This window comes from Echeneis naucrates, chromosome 14, assembly GCF_900963305.1.
Source record: "Echeneis naucrates chromosome 14, fEcheNa1.1, whole genome shotgun sequence".
Lineage (NCBI taxonomy): Eukaryota > Metazoa > Chordata > Actinopteri > Carangiformes > Echeneidae > Echeneis > Echeneis naucrates.
The window spans coordinates 13,004,031-13,021,114 of record NC_042524.1 but is presented as its reverse complement, the minus strand read 5'-3'; the positions used below and the strand labels follow the sequence as shown (position 1 = coordinate 13,021,114).

The 17,084-nt window shown below is 41.5% G+C and overlaps 1 protein-coding gene across 1 annotated transcript; it reads left to right on the top strand.

Moving 5' to 3' along the window:
- The first annotated feature begins 2,627 nt into the window (after nucleotides 1-2,627).
- Nucleotides 2,628-16,626, top strand: LOC115054767 (forkhead box protein O1-A-like). The gene is made up of 4 exons (XM_029520145.1): nucleotides 2,628-3,447; nucleotides 13,442-13,633; nucleotides 13,765-14,972; nucleotides 15,062-16,626. The coding sequence occupies exons 1-3, from the start codon at nucleotides 2,854-2,856 to the stop codon at nucleotides 14,947-14,949; spliced, it is 1,971 nt and encodes a 656-aa protein (XP_029376005.1). The 5' UTR covers nucleotides 2,628-2,853; the 3' UTR covers nucleotides 14,950-14,972; nucleotides 15,062-16,626.
- Nucleotides 16,627-17,084: the final 458 nt, after the last annotated feature.

Genomic DNA, 17,084 nt, shown 5'->3' with positions numbered 1-17,084 from the left:
ATTTACGTGCCACCAAAATTACCATTAAAATTACAAAATTATGGGCCATTCTACAGAAATGTTCACTTTTGGGATGGCAAGATGTCTGAATTTTTTTTTTCCTAACATTTAAACTTGGACTACATTGTTACATAAGTCACTGACTTTATGAACACACACAAATGAAAGCTTGATTTTTTTTTTTTTGTACATTTATCTAAAGACCACATTAACTGCTTTTTTGTCACTGGTGTTAACACACTTTTTTCTCACTATTTAAAGCTTTTATAAAATATTATGTCTCAGTCTCTTCAGCACATGTAGTCAGAGTCAGAGAAGAATTATGATAATGCAATGCAATCGGGAGACTGTATCTTATTAATGTATTAATGTTTGTTAAAAGTGTGATCGAACGACTTATTTATTTGCACAACCATGTATTTGCTACAGCAATGAAAACGTGAAAATCTGGTATAAACAATGAATAATGCAGTCCTTCAAAATCTTAACTTATGAGTGAAGCAAAATTTTAAATATGACACATTTTATGAATCTGAGGAAAACCTCACAGTAACACCAGTGACATACACAAGACAAAAGATTGTTACATCATGAAAGTTCATGAAGAATTTAAGAACACATGAAGTCCATCAACAAACAAACAACTAAACTGTTTCACAAAGTTAAGATTTTTAAGATTCAATTGTCCACTACTATGGAGAAAAGTGGTCGAGTTTCCACCAACAAACTTGGAACTGTTTACAGTTCATGGCAACTTTTTTCACTTGTCCAGCTTCCCCATGATGAACTCCCAGAACTGCTGCTCAATCTGCACTGAACGCTTATTGAGTGCCAAGGGCTCTGGAATCAGGCACGTGATCTGCTCATCACTGTACCAGTTGACATCATCTCTGGGGCTTGGCCAGAAGAATTTATTAACTCCATTCTGGTGCATGCACTTGACTTTTACGTCGTTTTCTTCCAGTTGCAGGATGATGCCAGGGTAGGGCTCGTCATCATCTCGCACAACACACCATTGTCCAATGTGATGCTCTTCGATGGCATTTGGTCTGAAATCCCTCTCTGTTTGATCTATTGCCTCCATAGCCACAGGAGTAACCTCCCGTCGACTGTGGCATGGACAATCAAACACGCCCTCAGCTCCTGCTCCTGCCTGTCTTTGCCTGCATCTTTGCTGACGCTGCCTCCATGCCTTTCGTTCTGCCCTTTTTTCCCTTTCACTTAAATCAGCTATTCTCCTTCTCTTCCTTGTTTCAATGTCTCTGGTATAGCCCTGCTTCCTTTTCTCTAAATACTCTGCTCTTCGTTCAGGATCAGCATCCCTCCGCTGTTTATAAAGATGCTTCTCTTCCTTGTTTCAATGTCTCCGGTATAGCCCTGCTTCCTTTTCTCTAAATACTCTGCTCTTCGTTCAGGATCAGCATCCCTCTGCTGTTTATAAAGATGCTGCTTCTCAGCTGCACTCAATTTAGCCATACCTGACCAAAGAAGGATTAAAAACTAAAAGACACAAATTATAATGTTTTTATTTCATGCAAAAAACCTCAAACACCATTAAATAAAGTGTATCCACACATCTGGAGTCACTGTTACCCATAAGGAAGGTAACACCCGTGACAGTTTTCATGAAAAATTTATTTTACAAAATGGCTGCTACAGAGCATGAAACCACATGTTGTCAGTCATGATCTATTCACTAAAGTATGTAATTTAATACATTTGTATACAATTTGTTTGCAATTCCCTGGAAATAAAGTAGGTTACACCAGTGACAGTTAAAAGCTTCATATGAAATCATGAGATAAATGTTAATATTTCTGAAAACTGAAAAGAGACAATCTTCTTACCATGGCCCTTCTTCATAGATCTTCAGGAAAGAGGTCAAAGGAAGTCAACTGATGTCATCAGTGTGATTTCTTTTTCCAAAATAAAGAAGTATTGTCACATTGCAACACCAGTAACATAACTGCAGGGGACGACTACTTTTCAAATCACTTTTCAAATTTTTAAATATATTTTATATTTATTTGGTATTTTGTTTTAAGATGCCATTTGTATCATATATTTGATAGTTGTTTATACATTTTTTGCATTTTGAATGGTAGAAAGGCATATTTTTAAACTCAAAATACAGAACTTTCCCTCCATAAGTGACTGTGGGGACTAGCACTTTGGTGGTGGTTGGGGTTATAAATAATTGATTAAAAAGCAAATATTACCTAGATGATGGCTCCAAATGGTGTGATGGTTCAAATAATATGTTTTTTTTTGTTTGTTTTGTTTTTTTTATAAAATACAAAAAAAAAAAAAAATGTAACAGACTATTTTTTCAAGAGTAATATTTCTCTAAAGGCCAGGGACAGAAAATTTGAATTGTTCTGATGATTTAAACTCATCACAATTACAAAAATTAATACGTAATAGTAACCAAATGAAATATAAGAATTCATGTATATAGTTAGTTAGAATATGTTGCACATGTACATTTGATTCTAAACAGGGACCCACATTTCCAACCAGCGAACACTTGACAGGCTACTGCGCTGTCAAAAGGAGAGTGTCAGAAGACGGAGCCTGTGAGTGGGCCGTGAACGCAGCAGCAGCGCTCCTCTCCTCGTTAACAGTGACAGAGCTGCAGACTTCAGAGACACAACTTGTGAACTTCAGAGAGGACCTTCAGCCAAACACCTCCAACTTTGAGTCCACAGTCTCTGTCCTCTGGACCCGCAGTCTGGGGGAGGCAGCAAAACTTTTTCTCTTATTTTATTTTTAGCCCAGTGACCGCCCCCCCTCATTGATTATAGTTGTTATTTGAGTGTCTATGTGACTTTGAGTGCTGGTTTTCATCCTGACATGGCTGAGGTACCGCCGGCACAGACGCAGCCGGTCGAGATAGACCCGGACTTTGAGCCTCTCTCCCGTCCCAGATCTTGCACTTGGCCGTTGCCCCGGCCGGAGCTCATCGACCCCGCCGGCTCCAACACGTCCTCCCCGGCCCCGTCGGTGCTGCAGGAGCCGGGAGGAAACCCGGAGTTCATCAGCAACCTCGGCTTGCTGGAGGAGGACTATGAAGAGTACGCCGATCAGAAGCAGCCAGCGGCCGGCAGCGACTTTCAGTGTCGGGACGGAAGCTGCGTGCATCCACGCCACCGGCACCACCAGCGCCACCATCATCTTCAGCAGCAGCTCCCGGCTCCGCAGCTGCCGCCTCAGCAACAAGTGCCTCCCCCTGCCGTCGCACCCCTGGGTGCCGGCCAGAGGAAGAGCGCCCACAGCTCGTCCCGCCGTAACGCCTGGGGCAACATGTCGTACGCGGACCTGATCACCAAGGCCATCGACAGCTCACCCGAGAAGAGGCTGACCCTGTCTCAGATTTACGACTGGATGGTCAAGAGTGTGCCGTACTTCAAGGATAAAGGAGACAGCAACAGCTCCGCCGGCTGGAAGGTGAGTGCGCGCACGCCGGCCTCCTGGGCCGCGTCGATGCGCATGCACGGAAGTTTAGGGTGACCCTGAGATGGTTCATGGTTGTATCATAGCATACAAATATAGTCAAAAGTGAAGAAGAAAAAGTAGAAGTATGGAGTGCCTGAGAGCAGGCAGGTGAAGTTAAATTGGTCTGTACTTGTTTTAATATAAGTGACCAGACTTAATTGATTCATCTTTGGATTTTCTCGCTGTGCAGAAAGTTCAAAAACCGCAATACAAACATTTCTTTGCTGCACTGGTGCTCCATCTGCTGAGCGCCTTTGCGTTACAGACACTGATGGGCCTTCATTGAGTCAAGTCGCAGTGAGGAACTCACAGGTGTAAATAACAACAGCAATGGCCTCCGAGTCCCAGTTATTGCCACCAGTAGCGTGTGTTTCCTTCTCCTGAGTCAGTGATGTCAGTATTTGTTTTCAGTTAGCTTCAAACAGCAGAGTACCTGGTGTGAGATCACTTGTGGTCAGTGTAACATGACAGAGTGCATCACCATTTTACCACCCGATGTGTTCTTCGGTAAATGTGTCCTTTAAATTACTGTCTATTATAATAACATAATGTCTAAAAGCAGGGCAGGTAAGTGTTTGGTTTTGTATGGAACTAAAAAAAAAAAAAGGGAGGAAAAAATTTGTTTTATACTCCAATTATTGTACTAGTCAAATCAACCTGCCACGTCCGCCGTGAGGTGGTGAGGATCATATATCAGATATGAATTCAAAATATGATAATATTTTGACTATTCTCAAATGTTGTGTCGTGTAAGAAGGCAAAAAAAAAAAAAATAACATGGCTTCAAAAATGCTTTGGTTGGTAATATAGCTACTGAACTTTGGCATCTCTGTAACCTTTGAAGTTTTGGAGTGGTTTCCTCTGTCAGTGGTAGTGCACGCCTCTCTGCTGTGTCACTGAGGAAATGACTCTCAACCAGCAGAGCACCAGCCAGCATGCAATGATATAAACATCCTATACATCTCTGAGAAAGCTCCTCACTAAAAAGGCCTTTAATGTCATTTGCAAAAATAAAGTTTTGTAGCGCAGTGAATAATACCTGCTGGCAGCAAAAAACTGTTAAGACAATGTTCAGTTTTATGATAAATGTGCAAGCGTTTATCGTAAAATGTTTGCACATTCCCCAGTGTTGGAGAAAAAGGCTGGGCTGAGTGATAGTTGAATTTTGGTTTGACCGAGGAGAAGGATACAGATTTCAAAGATGCCTTCTCTTAACAAACATTAGTGGGAACAGACTTTCCAGTATGACCGCACAACAAACTGACTCATGCTCCATGCAGCATTTCCACAGTCATGGGAAACAAACCTTGTTTGAAAGCTTGGGATGTATTGGAAATATTTAGTGCAAGGGACAAGTTGGAAAAGCATTTGCCTAATGTTCTTACAGGCGTTTTGGTCCAGATCCTGACATTGTCTCACCAGGTGTGGTGACAATAGCAACAGAAGGATAGAAGTAAACCAAGCAGTCAGAGCATATAACAGTAAAGATCTGCAGAGTCAAGTGTGCAGGCCTTCCTGTAACCCCTGCATACCCCTCCAAGACGTAATTTTGAAGTTATGTCAGGAAATGCCTTTGTGGACCTCAATCAAATATAGTTTCCATTGTTTAACACCCCCACGTAAAAGTTTGATCGCAGCTTGTATCGTGATTGAAGGCTTTTGCTAAACATTCCTGTTCTCCGTGATTTTCTTTGTACATGTTTGTAAATGTTGTTGCACTGGTTGGTGGGAAAGCAGACAGATTTTAGATCCCCCCCCCCCCAGAGAGCATGTGAGTAAACTTTTTGGAGTTGGCCTGACAATAACAGGAGGCAGTACAAACAGCTCAATCAGTGTTGGAGAGTGCGTTGGAGGGGAAGGAGCTGGTTGAAGGGGATGCTGGGAACAACGTCAAACATCCTCCATTCCTGAGCTGTGTGCTCATATCTCTGTGTTCCTGTCTTCTAGAGTTTCCTCAGCGGATGCTACAGCTTGGAGAAAGGGATTGCTGCTCTCTATCCTATCACTTCCCTTTGTGCCCCCCACTCTGGCTTTATGCTGAAGGTGTTTGTTCAACAGAAATTCAGACAGAGATTTGCACACTTCAGTTTTAAGGCCACTATTATCCAGCACCAAGATCACTGTGAGACCAGTTCCTTCACCTCTTTGAATACGTAGTTTGTATTGCTTAAGAATTTAGAGTGTGGTGAGTTTGAAGTCCCAGTCTGTATGTCCTCAGAGGACCTCTGAGCTGCTGCTTGTGCAATATCCAATAACATGATTCCGATGTGCGTATCTCCAGATTTGCTGGCATTACTGATGACTCAATCTACATCAGATCACATTCTACATGACTTTACTTGCCTTGGATCATTTTCCATCCTGTGATCCCCTTAAGCTTGGCAGAGTTTATAATACTGGTCCCTGTGGTCTACTTTTGAACTTATAAGATTAGAAATTATAGTAAACCATATATTCATTCTCTTTCAACATCATAAATTAAAATATATAAAAATAAGACAAAAGCCATCTTTGTTGAATACAGCTTTGAAAAACATGCCAACTCCTGATTTACAGCTAAAAGGACATAAATCATCTATGTGATTAGATGTTAAAGGGGATTAATGTGAGCGCTCTATACTGCAGTTGTGCTGCAGCTGTGATGTGTCACAGTGTGATGGTGTGTTGAGCGCATACAATGAACTGACATGAGCATGAATCCAGCTGATGGTCTTTTATTCGGTGCGATCACTCCCCTCTGTTCACACAGCGCTATCCAAAACTACTCAGATACCTACACACCTAAAACATTGAAATCAACGCGTCTCTGTTTCAGTCTCTGAGCTTTAAAATGTTGCTATGCTCAGCGGGCTTTGGAACTGGTGAATAGTTATTTTTACACTTTCCTGTTAAAAAAACACGACCGTCCCCCCACAATGAACTATGATGCATTTCCTGCCAAGTGGATGGAAAACAGTGCCATGCGTTAACATCCCCGCCCTGCAAAACACGAGGGTCAGGGCTGGAAAAAAAAAGTTACCAAAGGGAGAGCCTGTATATGGACTATGCTTGTGCATTTAATTCTACATGAAGTCATTTCATTCTATTTCAGCTTCCCTACCACAATGTAAACGGAATCACCAGTCTGCTTTATTATGTTTTGTGTTGCTGTATTGACTTTGGAAACCACGTGCATGAGCATGAACCCTGATTGTAATGACAGACAAAGATAAGCCAGAGCCCTCTTAGTGGGTGGAGGACAATGAGTTTGAACTTCAGCGATTATACAGCTCCACCTAGAAAACTGAAGGTGGGTGGAGGGTGGGATGGGGGCAACACCGGTGCTGCTAGAGCTTCCTGTCTCCCACATGTCATGATTTTTTTGTCTTCCCTCCAAAATTGTGCAGCAGCTTAGTGATTTCAATGCCGTTTGACACAAAGTGAGGGCCCCTACCAAATGGGATGACTGGTTCTCTTGGTATGTTGATGGGTGTACGTGTTGAAGTGTGCAGTAAGCGAGGTACTTTACCCTCTTACTGGTACTGCCACTGTTTTTCTCAGTGAACTGTGACCTTAAATAATGGAACAGGAAGTAGCACCCCAGAGTTTAACTGGCACTGAACTTCTGTATTCATCTGAAAACGTGAAATGTAAGAACGTACTTTACTTACTGTACCGTCTCCAGTTATTTAAAGGTTATGAGTTGTGAGTGACAGCCAGTGGTTTCTGGTGCTACACTGACTTTAAACAACTTGAGCTTTGACACACCAGCACTCCATGAGCTAGTTTGTACGCAGCCTGAGGAAATACATGAAATGGTTGCGTATTATCTAAAATGGCTTATAGGGACCCCTTCACGCCTGTTGCTGTCTGGGCCTACTGTTTTCATGTGACAGTTGTCAATATTACACTTAAGATGAGAGGAGCTGCTCAGTGGAAAAACTTATGTTAAGTCCATTTGTACAACATCTACCTGATCAAGTGAAAGCTGTTGAAAGTGCGTGGCACTGTAGAGTTGGCAAAATGCAAACTGCTGCCCTGGATGAGTTCAAATTCTAAAAAAAATCTGATATAGTGCTCCTGCTGATTTCCTCTCCACCCGCTGCAATAGTGCTTGCTCGGATTTTGATCCAATTTGCTAAAGTGTCTCAAGTAATCTGGCAAACTGAAAAACTGACCTTCCATTTTGACATGAAATGGAGTCATGGTGTCTAAATGGCCATTTGAGGTACTGCAAAGAAAGATTTCCCTGAGTCCATAAAAACAATTTCTGTGAAGAGCTCCATTATGAAAGATGTGTATAAAACAAATGACAGGACAGTCTGCCAATAATTATTCTTCTTTTATCCACAGAGGCTGCGTATTTCCTAAACTGTCCTTGAACCTAGAAAGGGTTATGTTATTTAAAGTGTTTGACGTCTTCCAATGTAAAGTGTGTTGGCTGTGCAGGAAGCATCAGAAACAGTCCATTATATGCCTATAATGAGATAAATGGGCAACACCAGTGAGTCTGCTATCCACTTTGTATAATATGACCATAACTAAATAAATGAGAGACACACCAGCTTCAGAATTAATTTTTGATCTATAAGGCTTAGAGGCTATTTTAACTGTGCTGAAGTGACAAACCGAGGTCTTGAACATGGTATTACGACTAACATTAAACTTACTGAACAGCATGGTAGCATGCTATTCTCTATAAAAATATTGTTTTGGTTTTACTGTCCATTTTCAAAAGGGCAATGGTTCCATTTTAAAGTGAATCTGTCTCAAAGCCTTTATTTATGAACTTGGTTTGGGGACATAGCTTGAAAAAAGACGACAGCTACTGAAAGAGTCAAGAAAAAAAAAAACCTGAATAACTGCCAGCTATTTGTCTTTGGATCACAAGGTTAAAAAGGGAGGTCTGCCCTGAACTTAAGAGGCCCACTGAATGCTTCAAGTAACCCCATGAAGAAAGGGAGGCTTGGGGCAGGGGCTTTCAAAGTGGAGCGATCGTGGCTTGAGGGAAGGAGGAGAACTGTCAGCTGACTGGCTGGCAGGAGGCTGAGGCCTGTGTACAGTCTGCTGTCTACACATGTGTGAGTCTGTGGAATCTGCGGCATGTGGGTTTCTCCATTGACCTGAAGCCTGAGCAGGATAAAAATCCCCCCTCTATATTATGCTCACAAAACGAACCGAGCCTCACAGTCTTTATTCAAAATATTAAGGATGTGGGTTGAGGAGACAAAGTAACATTTTGCAAAGGGAAACATGGTCAAAGGTCATTGAGATTAGTGGCAACATCTTGTAAGAACACAAGATTTTGGTAAAGAAAACTTTACCCTGTAAAGTGTGCAATGTGTGTTAATTCAAAGATCTGACTGAGATAGACTGGAGATTAACTTTATAATCATCACAGAATTTCAGAATATTTGAGGATAATTTAAGTAGGATTGTGTGTATTTTTTCTTATCAACAACACATCACATCATATGAGATTGTCTAACTCTTTCTGTCATCCTCTTTTGGTCCCTCCTTGTTTATCTAAAGTTGAACTCCAAACACAAAGCTCTCCATTCTCTGTTATGGTTCCACTTTGAATCCATTGCAGAAGTAGGTCACTCAGTTTGATGTTCAGCGTTAATGAAGAAGCTGGCATTGTGCTTGGAGCCACAACGAAGCGACACGTTCTCCACACTGAGCTGCAGGGCTCTTCTTCTTCTGCAGCCGTGTTTGCCTCTTTATTACATTGCAACAGAAAACTTGGCTCCCACGCTCACATTCAACTCTGCCTGCACTTCTTTGGTCAGAGGAAAAGAAAAGGGGGTGGTTGACAGGAAGACTGTGTCAGGAAGTTGCTCATACTTCTACTGTAATCTCTGCAAGAGCTTTGCTTTCATATTCTCTTATTTACACCAGATATGTGACTACATTGTAGTGGTAGTAATTTGACTGCAATGATTAAAGATAACATGTATTTTTGTAGTCAGGATAAGATAAAGAGGCTGTGGGTTGACCACAAGGAACTGCCAGGTAATTTTACCTTTTCCAAGAGTCATCTTAACAAATTAGATGATTTTTACTTTTTTGAAGTGTAGCAGTTGGTGACAGATCAGCTGATGACCCCTTTTTCTGAAACCTCGCAAAATTAGATGCTGCAGTGTACACAAAGTTCATATTGCTAATGGAAAAATAATAATTTGTGTTGTGAAACTAATTACAGGGAAATTGTCCAACACTGATAGGAAATTGGCACCGACAATTTGAGCTACACAATCAGTTAGCTTTCATATCCTACATGGCCAAGGACAGAGCCAACACATAATCAACAAGCTGGTAAACAAGTTGGCTGTGGAAAACACTTTGATGAATGAAGAGATTAACCCACATCCTTAATTCACATTTAGATTTGGATTTTTGTTTATCTTAACCTGAATAATGGGTTTTATTAACTACATCATTATTCAGATTTTACTAGTGGTTAATGGTTGCTAATATTTAAAACAGGCAGAAAAATAATATGCCTAAATTAGTTTCCTCTCTTCTTTGCTGATGATACTGTTACATACATAGTCTCTCACACATTAACATTTCAATCAACTTCTTGCTATTTCAACCCTGAAACAACTGAAAAGTTCATCTGTGATTTACTTTACACATACTGTGAATTATAAGTAATGAGGTAATGTTGGTAAAAAAAAAAAAAGAAACTGACTTCATGAACTTTATCTCAAATCCCAACATCTTCTCACTTTTTGTTTTGCGTAACGATAGCTGCATGTTGCAAATGCAAATTTGAAGTAAGTTTCCCGTTCCCTCTTAAAACATGATCAGAAATCATAAATGATAAAGAAATGAGTAAGTGATTTGAGCAGCAGCTGGTCTACAGCAGACAGCCTCCTGGGAGATCCTCTGTCCTGTCTGTGGTTTTGTTGGGTGCTGAATCTAACATTTTTGGACCAATTGCAAGTGAGGCCACTTTCACTGCAACTGCACCTGTCCCTGCAACTGGGCCTTGTTTGTTTACTTATCCTGCGACCGTTACTGCATACCTCATGCTTCACTACACAAGAAACAGCAGCTGTGTTGATCTGATTGTTTTGAAGTCCAGTAGGCGGAGTCATGTCACACTGCAGCAGTCTGTCTTAATGAAACTGATCGCGGATGATTACGACATCATTGGATGAGATAGAGGATGGTGAAGGAGCCTCCATAAACCCAAGACAGCCGTTGGATACACAGTCTGTTGGGTATAAACAGTTTGACTGCACTTGCAGTATCTTGCCCAACACGACCTTTCCAATGCCAGGCATTGCTGCACCAGAGGACTTAGGACCAGAGTGTCACTAAACCTCACAGTCTTCAGGTTAGCACCAGTTTGTCTGAGATGTAAAACCATTCTCGTAAATTTTCCATCAGAGAGCTATATTTATATCTAAAGATGACATCACATAAGATGTATTAGAGGCTACAGCGAAGATTATCTTATGCTCTACAAGTTCCTGTTGGATCACTGCCCCAGTTTCTTTCCTAAACAGTTATGTCACTCACAAGCCTCATAATCTGTGCCTGGGAACTGCCCTGGTTGCTCAGTGAGGTCAGTGAAGATCATATTGATTTGCTAATGGCCCACATTCAAACAAGTTGTCGTGCAGCCACAGGTGCTCATATTTTAATACTTGAAATGCGAGCCATGGCAATACATTTTAAAAGAACTTTAGTAACAATGAATGCATAAGGCACCTTGGGTTGGGCTTTCTGAGAAATAATGGGTGAGTGGGGCACCTCATGAATTAGTGACGGAGGGGATGCCTTTTGTTCTCTTTGGGCTGAGGTGAGGTCTGTCTCAGACAAGGATTATCTCAGACAGAGTAGAGAAAGCCTCTTCCCAGGGCCCAGTCATGCAGTCCATGATCTATTGTAGCCACTAATCAGAGGCCGGAGACATTTGCATATCACCAGCATTCGCAGCCATATGCGAGCAAGACAGTTGTCAAGTCATTTGGCTGATAGAACTAAAGTTGGTTCACGGACTGTGCAGTGCACCACTCAGATCTTGGGTCTTCCACGAATGACTCACTTCCTGTCTCACTGATTGAGATCAAATAATAAGACAGAGAAAGGTTACAGAGCAAGTGAGTGCTAACTCCTCAAACACCTCAGGTTTCTCCTCGCTGCATGTGCAGGATGTCCTCTGACACAGGAAGCCTTATTTAAACATCAGTAGTAGAGGAGGGAGGAGTCCAGTTGGGGGCAGGGGTTGTTTTGTTGTGACTCAGAAAGGAGACTGCCTCCCCACCACATCGCATCTGATGCTTCACCTCCTCTTTCTGTTCCTGCTCCATCCAACCTGTTTGCATGTCTCTGTCAGCGCCGACTGAGGACCTCGTGTTCAGCACACAGTGAACTCATTGACCCCAGCTCGGCAAAAACATCTCACTCTGCCACCCTCCCCATCCTTACTTCGAACTCAATAACCTCCTTTTTCCCCACAGTTAAGATCAGATTTGAGGAGGCTACTGCTGATGTATAGCTTGAGAGTGATCTTGCTTGTCCATTGCCTTTGCAGACCAGCTCTTTAATCAGTGTTATTCTGGTCTTACTTGAATATACAGACTTATTTTCAGTATTGAGTATTCTTTAAGTTGGGGTATTTCATCAGTTAGAAAGTTATTATTAGTACATTTCTTAAGAAAAAGAAAGAAAAAATTAGCATTTGTTAAAATGCAATTGTTATGATACAATTGTATTTATATAGTTGAATAAGAATCACATTAAGTCTGATGATTAATAAAACTGACCGCATTGGCTGAAAGCCTGCCCCCAACTCAAAAGTAGTATTTCACTGACAAACTCAAACAATACTTTTGTTGTTTTGAATGAGTTTTTTTATCTTCATGCTTTGTACATCCCTGTTGAATCCTGTGGTTGGAGACATCTGGCTTTACTAACTGCAGGGAGCTGCTTTTGGATTCACATGGGTATTGAGGGGAAATTCCCTGCTAGTTTGTCTTGTGTTGCTCTTTGGTTTGTTAATGTAGATTCCATCCAGCACAGCCATGAGTTGCATTTGAGGAAGAGAGACCAAGCAGCACAGTACATCTGTGTTGTGTAACCGTTTTACTGTTCCTCAACCACCTCAACCATTCATAACATAGCATTAGAGAACATGGACTCAATGAAGCTTTAGGTGTATACGTGTTAGCACAAGGACAAATGTGACCACATATAAAAAACAAGGAGCCAGTTGGGTAAAACCAAAGAAATGCAGTCTGAATGAACCCTTTCAGTGCTGTAGTTGTAAAACTAGGACCCTGATTTTGAGACAAAACACAAACAAGGTTGGATCCTCATAGATCACACTGAAACTGCATTGTTTCTAATAGATATTTTCTCCTGTCCTCTAAAATGACCCATTTGTTGTTTTTCCTGTGCTGTCTTTTCATTTAGCTTCAGCAGCAGTTTTATTTCACCAGCCAGAAATTTAATGCAGGTTTGTCATCAGATTCAGAATCAGTTTTCAGAAGGTTCTGCTCTACTGTCTTGTCATGGTACCAAATATTTACTTAGTGTGTCCTTAAAAAACCCCATGTCCCTTAAAAATCCCTCACTCCCGCATGCCCACATGAACTGTTTCAGTGCCTGGAGTGCGTGAGGGGGGAGTGGAGAAAACTTGCACATAATATTATTGGCATAGAAAGTGAATTACTGTCCATTGGTTGGCTTTGACAACACGCTTAAGTAGTTCCTGTTTAAAAACAAGTAGTAATGACTGACAGCTGCTTTTTTATGCATCAGTGTTTATGTACATAACTGCACCTTCAAACCTTTAAACACTGTCTGGATACACAGGAATAGTTGCGCAAAAATAATCTTTGCTAAATAAACCAAAAAATTATTTATATGAAGTTATCTGCATTGTAACTAAAACTGCAAGGTGACATCCGCACACAACTTACCAACCATTCACTCTTTTCCCACCCAGAACTCTATCAGACACAACCTGTCCCTGCACAGTCGCTTTGTGCGCATACAGAACGAGGGTACAGGAAAAAGCTCTTGGTGGATGCTGAACCCAGAAGGAGGAAAGAATGGGAAGTCACCTCGACGCAGAGCTGCCTCCATGGACAACAGCAGCAAGCTTGCCAAGAGCAGAGGGAGGGCGACAAAGAAAAAGGTACTGCTCCTTTCATTGACACAACAGTCATATAATTAAGAAGTATAACAAAGGGATTTTAGCATGAATTAAGAACATAGAGGTGTGTTTGTGAGAGCCTATGTGAATTATTTACGTATTTCTCTGCCCAGATGGCGCTACAAGAGGGAGTCGAGGAAGGAGCTCCCAGCCCTGGCTCCCAGTACTCAAACTGGCTGGGAAGCCCAAACTCCCACAATAATGAAGACTTTGAAACCTGGAGCTCCTTCAGGACACGCACCAGCTCTGATGCCAGCACTCTGAGTGGACACCATTCACCTTTTCCCTCTGAACAGGATGACCTCGGCGACTCTGACGGCCACATGATGTATCCTGGAGCGGCTGGGCCAAAGATAACCCCGACTCTGCCCAGCCTGTCTGAAGTGTCTGGACCGTTGGGCCAACGCTGTTCAGAGAACGTCATGGAGAGTCTGCTGGATAACCTGAACCTACTCTCTCCTAAAAACTCACCACTGGGTTCGGACTCCTCACATTCCTCAAATGCTGTCATGCTACAGAGTAGCCCCTACAGTTCATCTGCTTTGACCTCACACTCACAGCAGGACTACCGAAAGTGCATCTACGGCCAGGTGAGGATGAACTCCCTCTCTCCTGCTCCCATGCAGACACTGCCCGAAACCAAGCCAAGCTTTGGGACCTATGAGAGCCAGTTTATCTGCTCTCCTGGCCTCCTCAAGGAGTTGCTGGCCTCAGATGCAGATGCCAGCAGGGACATGAATTTGCCCTCTACGGATACAATGGTGTCTCAGGTTGGAAGGGGAGATTGCCTCGTCCACACTTACACCAGCCAGAGTCAAGTTGGAGGTCACATTGGGATAAAAATGATGAATCCTCCTCAGAGTCACCCGGTTCCTCTCATAAACCCACAAGCTATACATAGCCAGGGTCCTTCAACCTCACGAGACTTGAATAGCTGCAACATGATCCCTTTGACTAGCCCGAATAGTGTCTTAAGACCACCTCCTCCTCGAATGACCAGCCTAAGGACAGGCACACAGCTGCCCCAGGGCCTCCAAGCACACACTAATGACATGCCAGCAAACTACATGCGAAGCAATGGCTACAGGGAACTTCACCCACACATTCATCATCAGGAGCGTCTCCCCAGTGACCTGGACAACGTGTCCATTGAGCAGTTTGAATGTGACATGGAGTCCGTCCTTCATGACACCCTCATGGATGATGGGGCACTGGACTTTAACTTTGACCCTGCTGCTGGGTCTCATGGGTTTCCACAGAGGGTGAAGAGCACCACACACAGCTGGGTGTCAGGCTAAGATGCATGGTGGATAATTTACAGGTGATAATTACTTTGACAATAAGTATGACTGTTTAAACATTCAGTAAATAAAATGTCTTTTAAATGACGGCTTTTGCTTTTCCCTCCAGATTTTCATCATCCATTGATCACCTTCATTCAGAGAGTCGAGCATCTAAATCCAGAGAAAACACCACCATCACTCGCAGTGACATTTTCATGTCCTGACCTATTTGCAAACTAGTCTTGTTTACAGGTGCCTGTCAAATTACTGGATATGTATATATTTGATTATTTTTTTACTGATCTGTGTTATATTAAAGTATACAGTACAGTATAGTACATTAGTACACAAGGAGCCAACAAAGCAGTATATGTATATTCAGTGAGAATGGATGTATCTGTGGCCACAGAGTTTGACCTAAATTCGTTAAACAGTTTTGGTTTGTTTGGGTTTTTTTTGCTTCAGATTTTAAATTTCATCCTGTTCAAAATTGGAAAATTTTTCCAGTTGGTCCAAAATTCACCAAAACTCACGTGGTGTCATATATCTAAGGGGGCTCAAGTGAAATGTCAGCTGTATTGACTCACCTGTAAGGAATTAATGATTGGAGAGACAAGCTGCAACTCTGAAATGAGCTCCTCAGTCATATACTGCAGAGTATTTATTTTACTCTATTCGGAGCTATTGGATTTTTGATTTTTACTCTGTATTCTTGTAGAAATATGTGTACAATGTGTATGCTGTATTAACAACAATGAAGGAAAATTACAGTTACAGGAAATGACAATTCTGAACACTGCTGAAATTTCACAGCAATTTCAAGTAATTCAAGTACTGTTACATTTATGGGTGTTGCATGCAACATCTGGCTTTTTGGGGAAAACATGAGTACTCTGTAGCACCTAGCAAGACATTGCTGCACATCTTATTTTGCCTTGGACTCATGACCTATGGATGTTACAAAAATGATCCTGTGTGGATTTAGGAAATCATACATTCTGTCATTGACAGAAAAACAACTGCAACTGGAAATCAAAGCTGTTTTTTACCTCTTTCTGAAAAAGGGACATTTAGACAATTTCTGAGCAATACAGGAGGAAGAGGAATAGGTGACCAGCCAACAAACTGACCATTCACTCTCTCAGTTTAGTTACAGTTTTATGCACCAAAGACATATTTTTTTTTTTAAATACTTTTCAAAGTTCCTGTGCCTACATAGTCTCACAATGTTGTATATATTATTTTCTTTAGCAGTTATTTTTTTGTATATGAATGTTTTAAATTACCTGAAAGGATTGTATCAAAATATTACAGCTTTATGGATGATTGTGTTGGAAAAGTTTGTTTACATATCTCAGTCCAACCTATATCAACAAATATACAATAGGGTCCAGAAGGAAAATGGCCTCAGACCTTTGGCACCCACTGTATGAACGCTCATACCTCAAAATATTTTACCTCTGAAGTGTTGAAAGGATTTTTCCTGACATTTTCCTCAGTGAGTAAAGCTGAAACCAGTTATGCTCTGTTTGGACCTATCATCTGCTTTGCATTTCTAGTGTTTTCTTGTGCTTGAAGATTATCGCCTTTAGTTAATAGTAATGTGGTGAGAAGTAAAAGTTTTAAATTAAACATGAATTTGTGTGAAATCGTACATTTTGGAAGACTTTTCAGAAAATATATGTATTCATTAAATAAATAATATTTCCACTTGCATGTTGCATTCTTCTATATTTCTGTTGCCCTTATACAACCTCTAGAAAGAGAGTCACCAACACAGATATGTCACTACGGACTTCAGTCTATTTATGATCCAGGATGTCGAATATAACGCCAAGACTGTCGAAGGCAGCATAATACTCCCAACCACAGTTCAGTGGAGGTAACTCATGCTTATTCACCCTATTGTTTGTGATTAGTGTTGAATCCTTGAACCAGCAATGCCATTACTTTGGATGCCAATGTGAAAGTGTGTGTGTGTGTGTGTGTGTGTGAGCAATTCCTTTAAGGATTTGCTGTGAATGAATGAAATGAGCTGCTGTTGATTCACATATAGCTACCAACAAAAACATACTGTACCTCTCACACACTGCCTACACATACTTTGCTGGTTATCAGCCGAGGGCAGGCCCCCAATTAAAAGCTTGCCA